The following is a 23736-nucleotide window of genomic DNA, read 5'->3' as shown; positions in this document are numbered from 1 at the left end:
CAAGACTTATAAAAAAAGGCATTTGAAAAATAACTTGGAAGTACTACCAAGTGGGGTGGGATTTATGATTCTTCAATAAGAGCATGCAGATTTTTTTTGGAGCTGGCTGGCTACGGAGGCTGGTAATTCCAACAGCCTACGAGCGTTCAGAATGATCACTGTGGCTAACAGCCCACAGGTAGAAACTTGTTCACATCCTTTCAAATGAAGGCATGTGCAAATCCCCATTTCTTTGCAGTAAAGTTTGAGGGTGGGGTAGGGGAACCTAAACCAGACAATTTTTTTTTATTGCTTTGTTTTGTTTCAGACAAGAACAAACAGCGTCGTCTTTGTTCTTCCAGATCAAACCTGGAGAGTTTATGAGCAAAGCTTTATTTTCTGACAACCAGGCTGTTACAACTCATTGAAGGAGAAACAGGACTACTTGCCTGTGGCTTTGTGCTATTAAAAATGTTTATTACAGTGAACTAACAGCAATGAAATGGTTCTCTTGCAGCAAAAATCCCAAAGGGAGAAAAAACACATCTAGTGTTTACTACGGGTAGCTAGGTGAGGCCAGGATTTCAGCAGTGTGTGGGACTCGTCACACCCAGTTTTTTCTCCAAGCAAAAAGCATGTGCTTGGCTTCCATTATTTACAGCTGGGCAGATAATATATGCTGATTATCTCATGGGAAACACATAGCTTTCCCAGTGGTAATGACAAGGTCCTGTATCTTCAATTCATCTACATAAGCAAAGCCTCTAAAATCAGAAGCTAACTAAAAATGAGGCAAAATAGGTTCCAGTGTGCTCTCATCCTTCCAGCACAGCTCTAGATTTCTCAGAAGCAGCAATGCACTTACCAGTAAAGTAAGCAAGTACAGACTTCAGCCATACAGTCAAATGAGCAAAAGCAAAGGAAAAAGACTGCTAGAATGCTTTATTGTTATTGTTATTATCTATAATAATGATTTGAATCCACACTGATCTGACTTAAATCCAAACTGATCTATTCTGTAACTCAGTAGAGAATCAATTATTAGCAATTATTTAACAGTAATTCACAAGGGTGCTTTAAAAGAGAGCTGTGAAGCAATATGCAAAAGGAGTTTTGTAGGTTTAGGTAAGATAGGAACACGATAATCATTACAATGAAGTAAGTCTGAAGCTTTAGCTACGCCAGAATTGCAACTGGTTATTTTTTTTTAGAAAGAAGTCATTACCACGTACAGTGCAAATATTTTCCGTGACACTTTCTACACATGTGGAACTGAAACATCATTTTAATATCATAAAACCTTACCCAGAGCAGATCTAATCAGCAGAGTTTAAAAAAAAGAAAAGCCTTTCCAATGGCTTCCAAGCAACTATCAATGATGTTATTTGACATGAAGTAATTAAGAATACCTACTTATAAATGAAGTATAAACAGAGCCACCCAGCTTTCAGAGTTACTTGAAATAGCAATCCAGAGTACAGTGATTTGCTTTGTCTTTGCTCTTTTCCCCACCTCAGAATCATTAACGTAGTCACCACAGAATTTTACCTGAGCTTAATATAAGCCAGAATTTATGGCTGAATTCATTGCCAAGTGGCCCCAGTTTGTATGAATAATTTCCAAAATGCAATGAACCCCATGACAAAACCCCAGACACAGTTTCTGGTTTCCCAGCAAAAGTTTTCCTGGACCCCAGGCATTTCTGTAAAATGGCTGTGCTCTTATTATATGAAAGCCTGGGGGATTAAGATTCATGTCAGTGCAGCAAGAGACCAGAACCCAGACAATGCACGTTATTCCACACCGTAAAAGTAGAGACATTAAGTAAACAAAAAATCAAACCAACCAACCCACCAACAAAAAAGTAAAACCACAACACGCACAGAGCACTAGTGGACAAGCTGCTGGTGTTAGTGCTGGAAACGTTTCAAATTTTAGCTGTGAACTGGAACTCTCCACATCATATTTAGCCTTGCCAAGAAGCTTATGACTTTCCTAATATTATCACATAAAAGGGTCTTTCCAATTTGGCAAGGATATGCACAGAAAATAACAGAGGAAAGCTTCCATATGGAGAAGAAATCTCCACAATGAAAGGAAATGGAAGGCCAGGCATCCTCCTTATTGACATTTTTCATTTGAAACACACTGTTAGCACATCTATTTGTTTGTAGTCATTTTGGACACTAACCAAGGAATTAGGAACAGAGAAGGAAATACAGTTACACAATAGGTAACTTCTTAAGATTAGACTGGGACAGAACATGCAATAAAAAGGATATCCTCTCCAGCATGGATGCAACTATATGCAAGTAATTTGCATATTTCCATTTCCATCAAAGATCACAGGAATTTCGCTGATAACTTTTGAGGCAACAGGAGCCGAGTCTCAACTCTTAAAGTGGGCTATTCCCCTCCCTGTATATACACACCATACACTTCACATGTTGGGATAGTTTCATATTTGTATTGCTAGGAAGTGAAGAATTATTTACTGTTAAGAGCCTTCAGGCTAAAATTAATGTCAGGCCAAACCCTCATGATGGCGATAATCAAGAATTCCTTTTGTTTTATGGTGCCCAGAAGTTGTGTTCTAACATGCCAAGGAGGGATGCAATTATGGGGTTAGACGTCTACCAGCTCAATAATGGAAGTTATTCATTTTCTCCAATCCAACCAACTCATTCCCTTCTGCTTATACATCTTCAGCCCTTCTCCACATGGTAAATGACACTACCTGCCCATGCAGATTTTAAGCACCTAGTTAAAAAGTGTGTAGGTGGTACACAAGCCCCAGAGGGCTCTTGCTTGCCTCTGCCTAGACACATTAAAATAAGCAATTTTGACTGTTAATATTAATGAGGAACAGATGGAATAAGAGGCAAGTGCCACGTTTAGTTGGCTCACTTCCAGGGATGAACAGCTCATTAGTGTTGAAATGACTCAGATCAATCTCCATTCACAGAACTGTTCATATACTTACTGTTTACACTCAGCTTTTTCCTTGTCCCATTCTTTACTTAGTTGTTGTACAATACTTTTTGAAGTATCATCTTCATTCAGTGACCACAAGTCCTTATCTTCAAGGGGTCTTTTGTAACCAAGAATTGCCATGCTGCATATATGGAAAAAAACAGTCCAACTCAGTTTGTAAAAAAAGAAAAAAAAAAAAGCAACTCCTAGCAACAACTCTGTGAGTAGTCAGCTAACAAAAGCAAGAAGATACATCTCCACAGAAGAAAAGTGATAATTATGCCTTTATTTCCCTTTCCTCATCTCTATGCTTGCACTTAAGGAGAGGATACTACATAGTTTTCTACATGTACATTTTTCCTAAAGTGAGATTTTCAATAAAATACAACAAAAGCCAACATCCAAAAGCCTTTGATTGAAACTGTGGTGTTAAATGAAAATACTGAAGATTTAGAAGTAAAAATAACGGAGTCTATCTGAATTAACTGTCAGAAGCGAACAAAATGCAAAAGTAAAGCTCACATAAATTAAAAGAAAATCAGATTACTCTCTCCAAAGAAATGAAAACGACAACTGTAAGTGAAATTTTGCCAAGGGATAGAAACATCTAGTTACCATAAATCTCTACAGGAAAGCTGAAAATTCAGAACTCTAGAAGTTTAGAAAGATCTCACTCTAACTAAAATGAATTTTACAGGGCTGTTGCCAGGACAATAAAGCTACATGGATGGAAGAGAGAAGATCTCAACACTCTCAACCATTTTGGAAAAAACAAGTCTTAACATGTTCTTTGGTAGATATGCCACTTCTTTATCACGGAGTAAAAGAAAACCCAATCTCGTGTCTGGATCTTTAATATCATCCCATATTACAGCAGTATCATCAGTTGGTAATAATCATTTGTATATATAACCCGGTTTCCTCTTGCACAGGAAATGTCCTCATAAAAAAACATTCACCCATGAACCTGAACAGGAAACAAAATGCATCTCAGCTGGGTGAAAAGTTGCCACCATTACCTGCAAGGGCAACACTGTCTTAAAACTTGTTTCAGGTCACACTCCAACATGTGATAAGCACAACCAGACTGCATATCCTATTAGTCATGTCAAAATTGCTACCACTACTTTTCAGAAGAGAAGTTTGGGAAGTATGAGCACTCTAAAAGTGGTTTGTAAACATGCAAACAGTAAAAGTGCTGACAGTGCTGTGAATGAAAGAGCATCCAACATCAATTACTTGCAGGGACATAAACCTCCGTATTGGTAACTCTGTACAACACATATCATAAATAGAGTTTAGGGCTGTCAGCTGTCCAACACGTTGAAAAGAGAGGCTCACCTTGTAAACCACCAAAATGTCAATCTTGAGAGAAAGCCTGAAGTTAACTCTGGAGATGGATTCTATGGTAAAGTTATGTCGGGAAAAAAAAAATCAAGATATTTACTATTACTTCAGCAAGAAAATAGTCTACTTTGATCAGTTTTGCTGTATTATATGGTATATTATGTGTATGTACCTATGTCCTAAAAAGATATAAAAATTGATTTATTTCGTTTCCCATGTCATGCAGAACTCCTTTCATCTTTAAAAATTGCTTAATATATTGCCTTTAAATCACACTTACATAAAGTGAAATGTCATTCTACAGTTTCTGAAATGTTCATTCAGGAAATGAACTCAGTTTCTCTCTCAGTCTGGTTCAAGCATAAATCTAATTATAGAGACCGTTTTATGAAACGGACAAGAAATTTAACCTGTGACATTACTGATACCTTCTGTTATTAATGTTTTTCCATATCTATTCTCAATACATATAAAATCAGTTTATTGGGTCAACCCTTAGAGACTTCAGCTAAATGAATGTTAAGCAGGTAGAAAACCATCTTCATAAAGATCGCCCTTGGAATAATTAGAATTACACTTTAGTTTTCATAAATGAAATTTATGAAGCAGCAAGTAGGAGAGTTGCTTTCACCACACAGGTTTCAGTCATTAATAATGGGATTTGAAGCCTTTTTCCATTATGTGTCACTAGTACTCTCCATACCTATTGCTTCTTAAGGGGAATCACCAAGTACAGCTGGAATCTTAATGACAATCCAAAGTTTTTTTCAGTTACAAGTATTTTCAGTGGAGCTCTCAAAACACAATATCATTTGCAAAGTATAAATAATGTAAATAAAAATACTTACAGGATCTGTATTAACAGGGGAAAAAAATGGAGGCTTTTCTTTAAAACATGAAAGAATCAACTCAATGATTATCAAAGCAAAGTAGATGTAAAATGTGGCAAACCTGAACCTTGCATTTACATGGCCCTAAAGGGAAAAAGAAACACAGTAAGCGGTTGTTATTATTGTATTTCCACCCACAACACACATACACACTGTCTGTTTCAGCTTCTTTTGGCAATGCCTTTCTTCCCCTACAGTTGAATACTGTGAAGTAGTTGGTAGCAGGAATTATCTTACAAAAGTATGCACATACCTGTACAGTGCCTAAGAAAATGCTTATCTCCAAGCTTTTCATTAAATTCTGTCAACTTCAAAGTGCTTATGCATCTTCACTGCATGCAGACACCCTCTGGAATCAGGACTACATGACATCCTTTTAAATTACCTCCAGGGGTTCTTGCCAGATCATGTCGTAAGCACAGAAATTGTCAACCCGGATCAGAGAACATACATTTTCTTTAGTGTCTTCTCTCTGACAAGCAATCAGTGTCAAATGCTTTCAGAAGAAGCTACAAGAAAAAGCACTGCATTGTATAACAACAGTTCCATCTGCTCTAGAGATACTTCCTTTCCCACTCATTTGAGTACACAGTTGACTTAAAACTTCTTGCTATGATTGCATGTCCCTTACATGGTTCTTTCATGACCCAGTGAAGTTGTGAATGCTCTCATTGTTCACTTAAAACTTTTAGTTCTTAAGTGCAAGAGAAAGAATATTTATTTGGTCCTCAGCAGTTGCAAGAACAGGGGGGTATTACCACAGACATTCTAAGGCTCTGCATGCAGAATTTTAAGTTGATTAAGGATTCAATCATTGATAGTCCAATATTTGTACTTATTCACCAGTACCACAATTTTAAAATTGACTTTAAGTAGTGTACAAGAGGGTCTCACCATCACTGCAGCTACCTTCTGAAAAAAACTCTACACAGACTGTCATTTAAGGCTTGATTCAGTTTCTGCTGGAATATTTACAACAGTCTGACACAGCAAGATCCTTGGTAAAAGGATAACGCTGCTAGTAGTTAAAAAAAAAAAAAAGTGTATTAAAAAAAATCACCAAACAGAATCAACACTGATTTCACTGAGGAGAAGCAATCACCTTAATGTTTTCCAAATACTCCCTTTCATTCCTAGTCTTTGATGATCTAATCACTGAAACAATCTGCTTTGCCCTACTTAGTGAAATTTGTTTCTGTGAAAAACAACTTTCTTACTGTGGGAGAACCTGCTATGCTTTCAAATGGGAATCATAACAGCCCAGGTTTCTTTTCTCTCCCTCCAACTTTCTGGTCTCTATTTACAGCCACAGTTGGAGTCAAAATGCTGTCCTCACCACATTGGGCACTGACAAAAAGGAAGCCTATGGAGTTGTATAATATGGTCAAGCTGCTGGAACAACAAAGGAAGGAACATTATTTATTAAAACTCATTATCTTCGATCACTGCCCATTCCTATTGAAGCATGGCAGGGGGCTTGAAAAGAGAAAGGGAAGGGGAGGAAAACAGACAAACAGTGAGAGCCTGTTCACGTGTGTTGTGTGTATGTGTGCATCTGTATGTACACACACACACACAGTGTTGGTACAGCCCTCAGATGTCTATCAGGTTTCCACTATAGCCTCAGGCTAAGCAAAATCTGTATTTGACATTGCAGGAGAAACCCCAGTTCCCTTCAAGTTAGACCAGTCTGAGTCAAGGCAATGGAACCAAATTTGTCTTTCTGGCAAAAGCCAGCTTCAGGTCTAACTCCAAACTTGGTGATTCATTCCCTTCACAGAGATGTTAATGCTACATTTCCTGTTCTCCAAGTACTAACAAGGATGGCATGTTACCTGTGCTGTTGTAGTCATGATCTTAGACCGGAGAGGCCCCACGGCGCAGAGCACAGACAAAAACCAGAAGATAATGAGCACCCCAGAGGACTGAACTCCTCTCAGTCTTTCATATTGAATAAGCAATGTAGCTAACAGCTGTGAAAAGTAAGTACAGGAACATGTGAACACAATCCCATCACTCTGCTCCCCTTATTCACACTCTCACTGGCAGCAGGACCGCTTTGAAAAAATGCCCCATCATAATTTTACAGAAGTCAATGATAAAACTCCTCTGTCTAAGGGAAGCCTAGAATAACTTTATGAAATAATTTGTTTTTATCACTTTCAGAGCCTCTGCTACATAATCCAATTTTTAAACCAGACATTGTACCTAGGGCCATTTGCAATTAAACTTTAGCTATAAATATATTAAACAAATTTAAGGCCTGTCATTTCTCCTGTCCAGATGGACAACCATGACTTGTCTAGAAAACAGCATTAAAAATCAGTTAAGCTTACCAAGGGAATTAAAAACTTAATGGGCAAATTTTACAGCTTCATTTTTCACACAACGGCCCCAAGCCTCTTTGTTATCTTAGGTAAAGCAAATTTGGTTTCTGTTTGATGGAGGAACAACCAACAGATAAGACAGACAAAGTCCAGTACAATACTGAACAAAGCACAAGCCAAGCTCTATCGTATCTCCCCATTTAAGCAAAGTCATACCCAAATTCTCTCCACACCTGGATCACAAGCCTGGAGAAACAGATGAGAGCAAGGTGGGAGGCAGAACAATCTCTCTATTATAAAGATTTCAGTTTACATAGGTGAGTCTGCATGAGAGAGATGTCTGTAACTGTGGTCTTTTCAGTTGGCAAAATTTGTTTCACTAACCCAAATACTAATCATTCAGTTAAGAGAGCACAGGGTTAGACAATAAATGTAAAGGAACCCCTTTCCTCCTTCATTCATGTAAGTAACAGTTTTCTTATTAGTCACAATTAACAGAAACAGCTACGAACCATAGTGATGCCAACAATCAAGGGAGTCACAAAATAGACTGGTGGTGGCGTTCTGCTTTGCAGGAGCTCATGGAAAGAGTAGAAGAGATCTGCCCAGCACACGCACCACAGCAGGACACCGAACAGCTGAAAGTAGTCAAACAGAAACAGCATTTGGTAAACTCATCTCCAAGGGCAATCACAGGGCTAGCAAAACCATTATGATTCAAAGATTCCCAGAAAGACAGAAAAACAAAACACTGCTACAGTAACCAGCTGCATTTAGCCTAATGGAAGTGTCCCACTGCAATCAAACCAAGGATTCAGTCTCAACTGTTTTACAAGGGATGTTCAAACACAACTAGGAGAAAGATTAATGTATTTACCTGTTGGGTTTTTTCTTTTTTTCCTCCCCTCCCATATTAGTCAGTTTTAATTAGAAACACAGGCAGTGTGTAGATTAAAGGCAGACATGCTCTGAAGCAGATGCCTGGAATTTTTCTCCAGGATAACCCGATTCTCTCATGGTCTATGGGAAGTGACTTGCTTGCTTTCCTTAGACCTAGCCATTTATAAACCAGAGGAACTGTTGACATCAGCCATCTCTTAGGCACAAGATGCAGACAAATCACATAGCTGTTAAGTGGGTAGAGTAGCTTGAAAAAATACTTTCCTGTGCTTATTTTCACAATGAGATGAAGTTTCCACTACAGTCACCTTTAGGTCTTTGTTTTGCAGCTTTAAGTGGTGTTGGCTCACCAAAAGGGTGAATTATTTTCTGCAAAATACTAAACTCCTAACTCTACCCAGAAAGATGTGCTCGCAGGATTTCCCGACAGATGACCTATCCTTTGGCATGCTTCCTCAGAAATCTGTACGTACGCTGTCGTTTCCTATAAGCAAGTTCCCCCATAAACCAGAAAAAAAACTTGTTTAAACCCTACCTGCAGTGTTTGCTTTGACACTGAACTAACGCTCATGAACTAAAAACTGCATGTTATTGCAGAACAGTGCAAAGACATCTTACCGTCTTGAACCTGCTCAACACGGAAAGCACAATGTACCCCCTTTTAGAGTGCTTTAGGTAGAGAAGATAAAAGGGTAACGCAGTCCACAGATAAATGCTAGGAATCCACGCTAGGATGGTATTCTGGAAACATGGTGTCAAGTCTGGATTATCAGTGTGTATTGAAAGATTTGAATCCTGGAGAAAAAAAAAAGAGACAGTTATTAACAGAGAGGCGGGGAAGCACTGCCAACTGGAACATCTGCTTGAGGAAGTTGTATCCAGATTCTGCTGGAGTTAGCAAATGGCCTTAGTAAAAGCTATTCCAACAGCTTGTGGTTAATCTGCTATTGTAAAAGGCAGTTATAAGTTATATATATAGTAAAAGTACAGTTATAAATATTAGCAAAAGCTTAAATAAAAAAAAAAAAAGAGAGAGACTTCTGCCCTTCTCTGTCTCAGAGCAGGACACACATTCTGTAACATACAAATCCATCGTTTGTCTCTTTGCTAAGGCTTAGTTACAGGTGATGATATTACAACATTTCTCAGACATTCCCAGCCTGGACTTAGCAGGTCCTAAATAAGAGCTTTCTCTCAAGGCAAAACCCTAGACTTCAGAACTCATCCAGCAATAAAGTCCAGCACTGAAGTAAACAATCAGATTCAGATCAACAGTATGCCTATCTAGAGAAAAAAAATGCATTTATGACTAAAATCTCATCGTTTTTGCTCATATACCTCTAACAATAATTACTTCTCCCTTCCAAACAAAGGTGAAAGGAATGCATTTTACATGCAAGTAGAAACATGGGTTTCTTGAAAACATTGCAAGAAATGCTTTCCATCAGCGACCTAGGACACCATAAATCTCATGCAATTTTTAACTAAGGATTTGAATGTACCACATACAAAGACACAGCTATAAAAGTTCAAACTAAAATAGAAATTTCAGTATAGTTAAGGGGAGCCTTTTTTTAATCAAATATACTGGAAATTCACAACTTGCATTTTGCCATCTGACATGTCATCTCCAATGTGGTAGATAATTACTTACTTGCAGGAAATGTAAAATTACTTTCTTGTATCAGTAACAAGTACATGATAAAACCAAGGCATACTTGAACCACAGATATCTTATCTCTGCGCTAGAATCACTTACTTGCACCTAATTATTTTCGGGGATGAACGCTCAGTAGAAGCATGTTTCAGTTAAGCTGTGCCACTTCTCCCCACCCCTTACAAATGAAGGGCTGACTAATCTGAATGTAAATTCTGAAGAAGTATTTCTGAGCCTGCTTTTGTTTACCAATCCCAAAGAGATCAAATGCTGAAAGCAATGGCTAATTTCAGGCGAAGTCAAGAGCCACAGTGTGCTTACAGTCCTTGGATCTCGGCAATAATCTGTCAGAAGGGCCATGCATCACCGCATCCAACCACTTAACACACTTAAGAGGAGCTCCTAAGTACAATGAAACTACAAAGCCTTGGCAGGTTGCAGGACGGTTTGGCTGAACTCTAACAGTTTTGTCACTCAGTACTTCAGTTTCGGCACCACTGAAAGACAGATGGCAGAGACCTCTGGAAGCGACGAAGGGTGGTACAAATCCCTTGGCTGTGCATCCGAACTGCACCCTTTAGTGCCACTGGGTCACTATCTCTCCAGCTGAGAAACGGCTCCTTTCAAGGCACATGAGCACCCAGTGTGGGCCTGGGGAATAAAAACATTTTGATTTTCCTAAATGGGTTTGTCCAGGCCTAGGGGAAACTTTGGTCTTGAATCAACAACACAGAGGCAATTACACTGCAATTCAAATACAAGATCAAAACCAAACTCCAGTGTTGTATTCAAACTATTTCTGTGCTTTCCTCCAATAAGGAGGTCTCTAAAAGGAAGATGACATTTAAAGAGGACCCACTTTTGGCTCATCATCAAAACACTCTGAATGTGACAAGCCCCCCCAGCAGCTCCCCTGCCTGGGGCAGAAGATGCCCTCAGGAAGTTTAGAGCTGAAGGGCTCTTCAGTTCTAAAGCTGGTACTTATCTACCAGCATTTATTCAATAAAATGCTCATTTCCTCTTTAAATTAAATGTGGTTTTGCAGTGTCTTGAGCATGTTTGCATTCCTGCTCTTTTTGCTTGAAAAAATCCTGGGAAAATTAAAACTGAAGAACAGCAATAACTGGGCACCGAATAAAACAAGTATTCTATTTACAGGAACATTTGTAGAGGGAAAAAAAAAAAAAAAAAAAAAAAAAAAAAAAAAAAAAAGCACACTTAATTTAAACCTTTCCTATAAGACCAGGACGTCCAGAAATGGCTTTCTGTCTGACAGCCACCTAGAAGCTGCCCCAGATGTCCATTAACTTCAGACTGAACACAAGCTGACTATTGTATCCAAGACACAGACTGTATGGCTGCCAAGCTATTTAAAGGTTTTCATTAACTCTTATTTAAACTCGGCAAAAGACTTGCATTTTTGAATGTATAAATTCAGCTGGCCACAAAACAAAAATTATATCCTAGAAAAACATCTAAGATTTTGAAATTCAGCTGAATTATCCCCAAGAATGAAAGTGGAACCTTTCCAAAATTACGTGAACGTACAACCAGCAGCCAATCCACGACCAACAGGAGCCTCCTGCTTCAGCACTTGCATGGCACTTGGGAAATGGAGGTGTGGACCGAAGGAGAAACGTGCATCCAAGGCGGCAGACCTGACTACCAGCTCTTTTGGCAATGCTTTCCTAGGTCCAGTTCCACCCTGAACCAGATAAATAAGCTTTCCTGGAAGAGATCTGTTGCCATAAAAAGAACCTCTTTCAATGAATTGGTGTTTTCTGAGAGCAGACTCTTTCCATTTTTGCATACAGTAAGAGAGATTTATGTTAGAAGACAGTCCCTAAAACATTTAAGAAGTGTAATTCCACACCAATTACTTCCTTCCCCCAAAACTCTTGCTAAGACTGGACCGTAGTGAACAATACTGTCATGCTGTTCACCATAATGTGAATTATGATTTGATTTTATTTATTTTTTCTTCAATCTGAGAATCCAAAAGATTCATTTCTTACCAGGCTGCATCTGTTTATATGGAGCTGGCAGTTCCACTTTGTGCTATAAATCACCACATGGAAAGTGTATATCCCAACATCAACTCTAACCCTAAGCAGCTCATTTTGTGTCAGAATATGACACTAAGGCTCAAGACAATCTATCCCTACCAAGCCAACGTTGTTAAATATTGCTAAATACCCTTTAAATCAGCAACCAAGTCATGGAACTCCACCCCTCAGAACAAACACTAGAAGCCAGGGCTGGAGGGGACCAGCTCTCTGACGCCTATCTTTAAGGCTCCTGCTTTAACCTGGCTTTGCCTTTGCTTGTTCTGACCTCTGTCCTGGTAAGCAAGTAAAATGCTACCTGCATCCCATTCTGACTGAGGATAAAAATGCCCACCTTGAGCTGTCTGAGTTTGAGGTCTCTGAGCTTGCTGCTGAAAGGTCCAACATCCTGATGTTGGCTAGCACACACATTCCTTGGCTTACAGTTCTGTGCTGTCCCAAGAGCTGCTCACCTCCCTGTGTGCTCCATAGCTCTTCCTCAGGGCCCCTTCAGGGAAAACCCACTGCAAAAAGCTCCTTGACACAGGGCTGGGGTGACCCAGAGCGAGGGTGACCCAAGAACCAGCATTTCACATGGGGCACATGCAGGGAAACACCGAAAAGTCATCTCAGAGAAACCATAACAGCTAGCATTTCCACCACAGCTAACTACCATCAGCTTGCTTCCCCACAGGCAAGAGTCTTCAGGGCAATAACCTGTGACTCCCACGTGGCTCCTCAACGCTCCTAAAGAGCTCAGTGGCAACTGTCTGTAAGCAGCAGCATTCCCTTGGAGGCAGTACCATGGATCCGACTGGAGGCTCTGCTGGTGAGACAAGCATTACAGAAGTACCAACCTGCTGTACTAAACTGCCTGGACACACAGCTTTCTTAACCCTGTAACAGTACTTGAATGTAATGGCAACATCCATGGGAAAAAGATTAGAGGTGCTTGGTACAGCTTCACAGCAGACAAGGGGCCTCCTGGAGAATAAAACTTACAGATTAGTGGGGCTTCCTGCTGACCAGCTACAAATGTCATGGACATTGCCCTTTGAAGCATCTTTCCATCATACCCGCCTTCCAGTCACAATCTTTGGAAAACATGACCTCTCTGTGCAGCAGGGCTCACATTTAGATGATCAGTTTTAAATACATGGTCTTGATTTACAGGACAATATTCAATAAGGAAAGCCCCGAGCAACATTAAATCTGTTCTAATACTTAATATTTTCTATTACACTTTCCCCTCTGGAAAAGAATACCACTATTGAAAAGGCCATTTTTAAAAACTGGTAATGGCCATAAGGGAAACAACTGTACAAAGCAATATATTTTGGGCTTCTTGCACATCATCCCTTACAGCTTTCAAAGAAACAGAGGAACAAACGGAGAGCCTAGAGCTACACTGAAAAACAAGCAGTGAAATTCCTGTCTCTCCCTTTCACAAGCCCCAATGATGGTATTAACAGACCGTGCTGAGAAAGACCAGTTGTGGTTCTGGTCTTGGTTTTAAGTCTAAACCAACTCCTAGTCTACCACAGAAGTTTAAAATAAAAGTGCCTTACACTGGCTTGACCCAGCAAACAGCTGATGCTGCAATAATGCTCCTCATACAGCCTGCAAAGGAAAGCTTTCAAACGCTAGGGAAGACATATCTTGTGTAAACTCAAGCGGTTATCTTCACTGAATGGATAAATTAACACATGTTTCTCTCTGAGAATACTATACACAACGAAGAATTGCAAAAATGACAGGAAACACAAATTCATTCTTTATCTGCTGGGAATGTGAAGGCCACTGTGCTGATGTCATTCACACTGTCCCAAGGTTAATATGTGCTGTACAATTGATTCTCTGCTGGTTATCACTAGTCAGTAAGCTATTTAAGATTAAAAAAACAGATTAGAAAAGTGGCTGCAAAGATACACAGGAAAAGGGAAGTGAATAACTGAAAGTAACAACTCTTCCCTGAAGCAAATGAACATGGAAACAGCATCTCTTGTAGAAGAAACTGACAGTCAGGACTTCAATGCAGAGAAGACCCTTTTGCCCCTAGATTTATTAAGTATCCTGCCAGTGAGTTTCACTTGCACAGCCTGGCAAAAAAATAATGATGGCTTCTCTCAGGTCTATCTCACGGCATCCTGCCAAGCATAAGGATTGCTCTGCAGTTACAGCTCTGAAACACAACACCAAAAATATTTGGGCTCAGTCTTAGCTACAGCACAGGCTTCATCTCAGCCCGTCTCACCTCCCACTAATAGCTGCTGTCCATCTCCTCTGCGTGTTCCCTGCTGGTAAACTCTTCATGGCAAACTCTAGTAATCGTCTGAGAGCACAATTGCAAACTAACTCTCTGCTCCACTTGTCCAGAAAGCTGCCAGTTTCAAGCGGCCTTTTCAGAGCAAGATCATTCATCTGCATTTCCAAAGGAACTGTTTCACCCTTGTGCACAGAAAGAGTAACACGCTTCATCAATCTGCAGCGACTACTGCACAACTCAATTCCCTTACGTGATTACACAACTTCCCCCCCCCCTCCCCCTTTAAAACAGGGCAAAAGACAATGACATTCTCCACTGCAACACCAGAGCAACACAGCTTGGAAAGAAGATGGGGCTGAAAGTACATGTTTAATAGTATGGCAATAATCAGAGTGGTTTTTTGTTTACAAAATACATTGCAACACTTATCTACATTAGTGAAGGACAGCATGTGGGACACTGAACTTTCTTTTCCAACAGTAAATTTAGTGGCTTATTTTAAGAGATCAAATAAACCTTGCATAAGATTATAGCCTGTACAAGGTAGCTTATGGTTGCGGACCAAACATCCAAAAATCAAGGTAGGCCGCAGAGGTGGCGGCCTGCGGTGACAGGCTGGTGGTGACAGTCACTGGGGGAGACCAAGTCCTGAGAGAAGTCAAACCCAGCAGCAGGCTGGAGGGCAAGGCCACACTGGGTGTTAATGAGCTTTAATGCCAAAATGAAGCCTGGCTCCCAGAATTGCCTTAGGCTCACCTAACACAGATGAGCACTTGCACTCTACCTGCCTTCCGGGGTTGATCTGCATGAACCGTACCCATCTCTCAGTCTGCAGACCTACTTATTTCAGTCATTTTTGTTCAGAAAGAGCAAATGCCACATGGTTTTGTTGAGCAAAACCATGACAGTAGGTTCAGTGAGAAAAAGCTGGCAAAGCACCGCTACAGGTATCACCATCAGGAAATGCACACTCTCTCTCAACTACTTTCTCCCCTTATTCGTAAAGGGAAGGTTGTGTTCCGTGTTGTGAAGTCAAAAAATTCAGAGATAAAGAAAAGATGGAATCTGGTGACTATGGAAAAGGAATATGCTAATCACAGAATCAGAGCCAAGGCACAACTGTCCTGGTACGTGTCTTACCCCAAACAAATCGCACGCACAGTTTCTATCCAACACCAACTAAGCAATGTGAATGTAAAACTTGATTTTCAACACCAAGAAAACCTGTATTTCTAAAGTAATCATGTTTAACTATGATCTGTACAAACATCCTGCAACTGAACCTGCCCAGGAAGAGCTGATATGAAAAGGAGTGCCATCGTTAAAGAATTTCTGTAAGACAGCAAAGACCCAATTGCAAAATGCTTTCAATAACGACACACCAAATACCCAAACAAGGCAGAACTTGCACACTTTGCCACAAAGAGGCTTAGACACGGAAAGTGATTTTTTTCAGGTCACCAACATTTAAGCAAGAGGTACCAACTCTGTACTGGGACAAGAGAAAAAACAAAGGAAAAAAGAAGCAGACGATATAGTGTTGCTACATATGAAGATTGCTAATGGCCACAATCTTCCATTCAATAGAACTTTGGAGAGTAAACTATTTCCCCAGAGAACATATCTTGCTTTTTCAAAGGAAACAAAAAATAAAAGCCTAAATTTTATTTCTTTTTTTTTTTAAAGCTTTTTTTTCCACTGCCTGTTCTCACCTCCAATGTCTGTAATAGAGAGATGATATGCAGAACGTGGTGAATTTTTCCCTTTGATTTTCCCATGTTTCCAAATATACATAATAGCAAAGGGAAATGAAAGAGGAAGAAAACTGTGTGTGTAAGAGAAGGTGGAGATTCTAAAATGCATGTAATTCAACTGGGGAAAAAGGAAGAAATGAGGATTATACATTTTTAATTGCATACGCATCAAATATATTTCTGTATTTTGGGAAATTTTGGAAAAGAAAAAGAAGTCATTATTTGTGAAACTAAATGACTTTGAAATTCAGGACAACTCTTGTGAAACATTTTTTCTCCTCCCCTTCCCTCATTCCTTACTGTGTTCTGATTCAAAGCTTTATGACACCAACACGTGATGTTACTGCAAAGGATCTAAGTTCTACTGCATTGACTTTGCCCCTCATGCTGCCGTCACGTTAGCACAGGGACGAGGTGCCAGCTCACGCAGGCCCAAGACAGAAGCAAGTTGGTTGTGTAAAAGCATAAATGCGTTCCTCTGGCTGCTTGCCTGCTATGCTGTCCTTCAGCTCTGCCAAATAACGTGTGACTGGATAATGGCCCATCATATTTGCGGCAGTATCAGGAGACAAATGGAGCATTAGCTCACTGGAAAAATCAAAGATCCCAGTTAATAGGTTTCTCAAAGGAATTTTTTTTAAATTAAATTTTAAACAGTAAGAGCCTCTTCATTTTAATATATTACAGATTTATGTGCATAGAAAGGAAAGGACTATATACCCAGTAGCATAGCAAATTGCCTATCAGGTAGGTTAGCCCCATATTAAAACGCTTTATACTCTTAACTGTAGTGATTAAATGAGCTCCATTTTAAGGAGCTCCTCAAGTACGCCACATTTTATTTCAAATATTTTTTCCTCGGGAGGCAAACTTTGTAGAATTCCTAAGTCCCAGCCTCTTCAGCTTGTACGTACCAACCGCGTCACTTCAACTAAAAAGTCAGAGCTGTGACCGGAGGAAAACAGCTGTGTCAAAAGCTGAGGAACATATCTGACCTTGGTATTTGCTACAGATAGAGAGTCTCCTTGTGGGGCTTTAATTCACAGTCAAAGCGAGGTGGGACCTTGCCTCCCTACAACAGGATCCCCGTTCCATACCTGCTTCACCCTGAGGCACCCTCGAGTTTTACCGGCCCACCCCCAAAACCCCACAGAAGGGAAGGCCAAGCGGGGTTTTGTGACCAAAATGCCTTTTAGAAGCATCTCTCGCAGAGCAGCAGTGCACCTGGGCACTGAGGACTGCCCAGATGTTTGCCCTGCCAGCATGCTGGTTTGAAGGAAATGGGAATCGCCGATTTCCTCTAAAAACATGAGCAATCACATTCACATATTCCACTGAAACAAATGTCATTTTCATGAGCTTCATTAATTGGCAACTGTCACTAAGGGACTCCACAAATCCTTAATATTGGCAGCTTTCACTGGCACTAAGTTTTGCTCACAAGTTTCAAATCCAGACTTTGTCTTTCCCAGACAGATTCCAATACAGTCTATTACTGTTTATGCACAGATGAACGGTAACAGGTCCCTGCTAATACTCCAGATCTAATAACAAATATTTATACTTCTCTTGACATTGCAGAATCTGATGCCCATATCCTCTATTAACAACTTCCATTCAAGTCAGTTCAAGAATCTTAATATCCTTTGAGGATTTAAGCATGAGTACCCAATTGCTTTTAAGTTTAGGATGTTACGAACACAGCCACCCTTCATGAGAGAATAACCTCCCAGACCTGATGTCTGAAGAGACCACTCATGGCACCTATGTTGATCTCTAACACAAGACAGAACACAGACACCCGACACGATAGTTTGTAAAGAGATTTATGTAATTGGGATTCTGTTATCTGAAAGTGAATGCAGTTAACTAAGATTATGTGCAGGTCTGTGACATCTTAAAGTATCTATAAACACTGAACTTTCTGTGTTTATTACAGCGTGGCAGAAGGGGAAGCTGATGTATACAGAACAGCCAGTCCGGATGATGCCACCCTACTGCTTAACCTCCCCTTTGCAATGACCTGATACCACCTTTCGCTTCATTCTTCCTCTGCTGGAACTAGCTTAGTTGAAATGGTAACAGAATAATTGAAATGTTAGGTTTTATTACTAATTTAGGGCCAGATGACCTAAGTTTTTGTTTGTTTGTTTTAATAAACTTGTACACGTTAGGAGCACGTTGTTTGTCATCTCCCTTGAAAGATGCATTTTTCCCCTCCTACAGCTATTCTAAGTCATCTTGAATTGAAAAAAAGAAATGTAAGCATGATACATGAGGAAGTAAGAAGGGAAATTATGCAGAGGGGAGAAGGGTGACACTGTGAACTGATAGAGCAGGAAGCTCCATTTCCAGGGAATGGCACGACATTTAGTCCAAACCCAACAAAACTTCACGCAATGATTCAAAGTGAAGGACTATCTGCAAACGTAAAGGTTAATGGGGTGCTTGTGTTCTGATAGATGAGACTCTCTCAAAGACAAGTCTGAGGTATTGTTTACTTTTGAAAGTTGCTGCAACTTCCTGTTGAATTACTCAAGAGCCTCTGGATGCAGAATGAGACAGCACTCCACGTGGGACAGAAAAAAAGAGTCAGATGTAAGGATACTGAGACACAGGTAGCTGAGAAAACCAAGCTCTGTGGGCTAAGCAGGACCAAAGGAACAAGCCCAGGTCTCACCTACAACTGACTAGAAGCTGTGGTCTCTCATTTGAGGTGCTTTATCCCTTGTCATTTTTGTGCTGAAAAACAAAGAAGAAAGAAAACAGAAGCTCCTCCTCATGCCTAGGCACAGCCTGTTTGTAGGCTATGGTGTTAATGTAACCCATCATCCCAACAATACCCGAGTACTGCAGAGATGAAGTGGTTTATCCCAGCAGCCATAGTGCCAGCTCACACCCAGGGAGTCTGAGCCACAGAAAGACAAGTCAGTATGCTGGAGCACAGTTTGTTTTTCTAAGCTCATGTTGTTTCATTGCCTGGCCAAAACACTCCTGCAGCAGAATTCCCCCTGGGAGACCACCCCATTTGCTTCTGAGAGGAACCACTCACATCCCACTGCAGCAGAGGACACAAGCAACAGAGCAATAATTCAGCAGTGTCTGCTTCTCCGGTACAGAGGTTGTGGGTCACATTAACTGGCACATCATTCCAGCAGTAAATATGTGACACAATAAAACAGGAGGTAATTGCAAATAATAGTAAAGAACACACCCACAGAAGATGGTCCATAGGTGTGTGCTATCACATTTGCCTCTTCCCGAAAGGCATTTAGCATGGGAATACGTACAGACAGGCGATACTGACAACTAGCTTCTAATTTTCAGGTTAAGTATACAGTGTATTTCTAAATGTTCAGATTTTGAGATTGCTCGTACTGCATTTTGAAAATAAATCATTCTGGTTGTTTCTCTTTTATATATAGAATACTCTATATTTGTATGCTGATTGCATGTTCAAGAGGTAAAGCAGTAGCTAGGAGCCAGAAGCTTTCATAAATTCCTAATGTGACCGAGAATGTTTTCTTTAGTCTTTCATTTCTAAAATGGGTTTAACAGGAAATTATTTTACCTCTGCACAAACACAAAAAGCCAGCCCCTCGACATTTCCAGCAAAATTCCCCACCCTGCATCAGGGTGAAGAGTTGAAACCTTAACACTTTTGATAAGCCAAAAACCCCAAGATAAGTCAGTCATCTCTTAAAGTTGATTTAGCTCAAATTAAATATTTTCATGAGCTAACTTCTGAACTGTTTTGTTTTGATTCTGCCCTCCTTTTAACAAGAAACTATTGTAGTTGATTTAAACTCCAAAATGAAGAACTGTTTAAATTGGAAGATCGTGTTTCCTTTTGCTCAAAACAGTTTTAAAACTGACACCAGTATGCCATTCAGCTTCCAAAAATATTCAGTTTATTTGACAAAATATGGGGAAAGAGTCAAAGTTCACCAGCTATGAAAAAGTGAACATTAAAACTAATTCACATTTTATCAAAGCGTTGATCTGAACTGCAAGGCTGAACACCATTAGTTTACGTGCACAGGCCAGCAACTGTCTTTCACCCTGATCTCCCCTTTTAAAGTGTACAACAGAGCAGAAAACCCCAACTTTTGTGGACATCTTTCAAAAGGATGCCTATTTTTTTATTGGACGGTGCATTTGCAAAGCAAATCATTTCGAGGTGACTGCAGAGTCATCTTCAAGACCATCACTTACAACCTCTCTCATAAAATCAGTTCACCGCACACACCTCCTGTTAACAGGGAAAACGCCCCTGGCTACCAAAAATGTAGTATAAGACTCCTTGCTACTGAGTCCAGTTTGCTGGCCACTGGGTTGCCTGTTCCATCCCACAAAGTTATTGGGAAGCATTTTAAAAACAATTCGGCAGATGGAAGGTTTTTCTGACTCTAAACAACTCCAGACCAAGTATTTTGCCCATTATTCATCACCGGCTTACCCTCTCATAACTAACGCCAATGTTGACGCTGCAGGGCAACAAGAAGTCAAAGCTTCCTTCCCTATAAACTCTTCCCCACAGTCTGAAAGCCAGGTACATAGAATACGATGATGAGGAACCCAAATTTAAGTTTGACAAAACATGTTTCTATTACTGGAGTAACTGGAATAAAGGACCATGTCTTTGAAGTATGAAATCACAGTAAGCTGAATAGTAATAGTGTTCATCAGCCAGCAGAATATTTTATCAAAAGAAGGCAACAGATCCTGCTGAATCTCAAGAGACTACTGGACTTTGATGTAAGAGTGTTTGGGTGGACTTAGCCAAAAGAGTCTTGCCCAGCCTTGAGATCTAAAAGAAAAGCTGTGCATTGCTCATGACCTAGTAACTCATGACCCTGCTCCTACGGCAAGTGCTAAAGGGACAGGTTCCGCATTCAGGTGAATGGCACTCCTCAAAGAAAGGGAAAGTATTTCATTTCCTTCTTTGAGGAACACTGCTCTTCACTTTTCAACCAGTCTCTCTTTATTCTTTAGTAATAATTTATGTTTATGTATAAGGATGTGATAATTACACAAAGAAGTTTCTAGAGAGCCTTGTAACACACCTGACACCTTCCTTTACAGACTTGGATAGAAAATGCATTCCTCTGCTAATCCAAACTACCATGTTTCAGCCATGTTCCAGATTAACTGGTGTTAATCATATTTGTGCTGTTACTTCTAGCAAGACAGAAGGCATGCATGTTTTAATCATTATTTATGTTTTGTTAAACTTATTCAGATCTCATCATCATTTAGGCTATACAGAAATGTTTATTAATTAAAACCCCTTATCTGGATTACCTTTATATTACTTTCTGTAAAATTTGTGTTGAAAAGCCTTGGCAATATTACAAAAAAGATAAACTGCCTGAGCGTAACATACAACAGACATAGCACAGCAAAGGGTACTGTGTAACAGTGCTGCACAAAGCACAGAACCGAAGTACTCAAAACCTGCATAACTGCTGGAACATTTTACATTAATGTATCAATAAATAGTTATCAAAGGCTTTCAGCACCAATAGGAGTTGCACTGCAAGCCTTCCTCGAGAAGCTACGACAAGCTTCTCCTGGCAGTCAATAGCTAGCAAGCAGTGTTGGTCTGTTTGTGCTTGTTCCTGTTTTATAAGTGTTTATAGTAGAAATAAGAGGTGAAAATACTTGTTTGAGCAAGCTTATCCGCCCAGCGCTGTAGCAGTGAGCGCGCGGAGTGCTTGGCAAGGAAATAGGAGATTGAACAAAAAAATGTAGCCAATGGCTTAGGACCTAAGTCCTCTTTTTAAAAAGTAATGTTGAGAGAGATTTTAACAGATAATTAATTATCTGAAGACAGAGCCCAGCATTAAGTCCTCAGAGCCAACTACTTGTTGCTCTTGTGCTGCTCTTTAATACCTTCCTAGCAGTTACTAAGAAGAGCTTCATGGCCAGCCACTCCTTCTCATTCCTGCTGGTCTTCTGTTGGAAAAAATCCCTCTTGAGTTAAGTCAATGTAAGACAAGCTAACATGCAAAAAACGTGATTTATTGAAAGGCAGTTCCAAGTTCTCCACACATGCTCAAATCCCCATGACTTCATAAGGTCTGCCTGCACGGAACAGGAGAGAAATAACAGCACGCTGTTACCGTACCGCGGGGAAACGCCGCACCGAGCACTTCCAACAGCCGGCACGCACACACGGCACACAGCACTTTCCAAACTTTCCTGCTTGCAGCCCCAGCACCTGCTCCAAGCAGCCTTTCCAAAATGTTGAAGGCTTCGGTGTTTAACTCAAGTCACCGCAATCCTGCGAGCCTTGCGACCACCCTCAGCTGCCAGGAGCCCACCACCCTCCAGCAACGAGGCGTTTGGCAGGCAGCACTCTGACAGATATCAGCAACGCCAGCACAGGACTCTCAGAGAAAGCAACAACCAGGGGCATCAGTATGAAGTCCAGCTGTTGGCAGAGCTGCAAGACAGGGTCTCAGCCCTTCTCTAGAGCCCTAACAAGAGCTGTGACCGGCCCCAGCGCTGCTCCTCGGCAGGACAAACCCACAGAAAGGGGCTGCTGAGGATGCAAGCAGGGCACTAACGTCCCGTTAGGAGCCTCCCGGGAGTGCCGCCCACCGCCCACCCCCGAGCCCGGGGAGCACAACGCCCGCTTCCCCGGGAGCCGCCTCTCCTCGGGGGGCTGCCGCCAGCCCGGCCCCCGCTCCTCTCCTCGGAGCGCCGGGCACGCTGCTTACCCAGAAGCGGGACCCGCAGAACTCCTCCATGGCCGCGGCAGGGGGAACAGAGCTTCTCCAGGCCCACGCCGGGCAGCGGGAGAAGCCGGCTCCGGCCCTCCTGGGCGGGCCGGGGGCGGGGAGGTGCGGGCCCAGCGAACCCCGACCCGCCCTCCCCGGCGGCGGCGGGAGGCGCCATGGCCTCGCCCCGCTGCCCTCGCCCCCTCAGGCCGGGAGGCGCCGGACCGGGCTTTGTCTCCTTGGCGAGGCCGTCTCAGGCACCCCTCTGTACCCATGAAGGTCGGGGAGAAGGTGCCAGGTCTCCCCTTGTGGGCATGTGGGTCTGGGCACTGAAAGGCAGGCACTGCTGCCAGCGTGGGGCTTCTTCTCTGCAAGGGTGACTTGCAGACCAAGCCCCCAGGAAGACGTTTTATTTTTTCTGTGCCACCTGCGGAGATGAATAGGGTCTGCTCTTGGACGAGGACATTGGCAGTCCCTGCATGGCAAGCAGAGAGAGGGCTGAGGGCTTGCTCATGTCCCTGGTCACCCAGGAATGTCAACTGGCCTCCTGAATTTGGGGCTGCCCATGTCCAACCATCCAGGCTGCTCAGACCAATATTTACATCTCGGAGTCACTCAGTGTTTCTCCTCTAGAAAGGCTTGGAGTGTGGTTACCTCAGCACGACCAAAGGGGCGATGAGAGAGCAGCAAACCCAGACCCGAGACCTGTGCCTCCCTGGCACAGCCCCTGCCACACAGCTCTGAAACCAAGGGCACTGGACAGGAGAGAACAGATGGCTGTTCATAAATAGTGGTGTACACTTAGTCATGGATGTCTGGAATTTCAGGAAAATGGCCTTAGTTCCCTATTTTTTTGTTGTTTATTTTGTTTTT

General features: G+C 41.4%; 1 protein-coding gene across 3 annotated transcripts in view; it reads right to left on the bottom strand.

The window, feature by feature from the left end:
- The window catches only part of ABCC3 (ATP binding cassette subfamily C member 3), a 48376-nt gene extending 25404 nt beyond the window's left edge, over positions 1 to 22972 (bottom strand). For all 3 annotated transcript variants that reach the window (XR_004755201.1, XM_035342597.1, XM_035342598.1), the window contains exons 1-7: positions 22864 to 22972; positions 9035 to 9211; positions 8029 to 8154; positions 7025 to 7162; positions 5148 to 5273; positions 4294 to 4355; positions 2963 to 3094 (exon numbers count right to left, since the gene is read on the bottom strand). Coding sequence is in view for 2 of the 3 variants with exons in the window: in XM_035342597.1 (XP_035198488.1) it covers positions 2963 to 3094; positions 4294 to 4355; positions 5148 to 5273; positions 7025 to 7162; positions 8029 to 8154; positions 9035 to 9211; positions 22864 to 22893 (791 nt within the window). In the remaining variant the exon portion in view is untranslated. The remainder of the gene's footprint in view (positions 1 to 2962; positions 3095 to 4293; positions 4356 to 5147; positions 5274 to 7024; positions 7163 to 8028; positions 8155 to 9034; positions 9212 to 22863) is intronic.
- Between the last annotated feature and the right edge of the window lie 764 nt (positions 22973 to 23736).

Source organism: Oxyura jamaicensis, chromosome 18, assembly GCF_011077185.1.
Source record: "Oxyura jamaicensis isolate SHBP4307 breed ruddy duck chromosome 18, BPBGC_Ojam_1.0, whole genome shotgun sequence".
Classification (NCBI taxonomy): domain Eukaryota; kingdom Metazoa; phylum Chordata; class Aves; order Anseriformes; family Anatidae; genus Oxyura; species Oxyura jamaicensis.
This window is presented reverse-complemented; position numbering and strand designations above follow the sequence as displayed.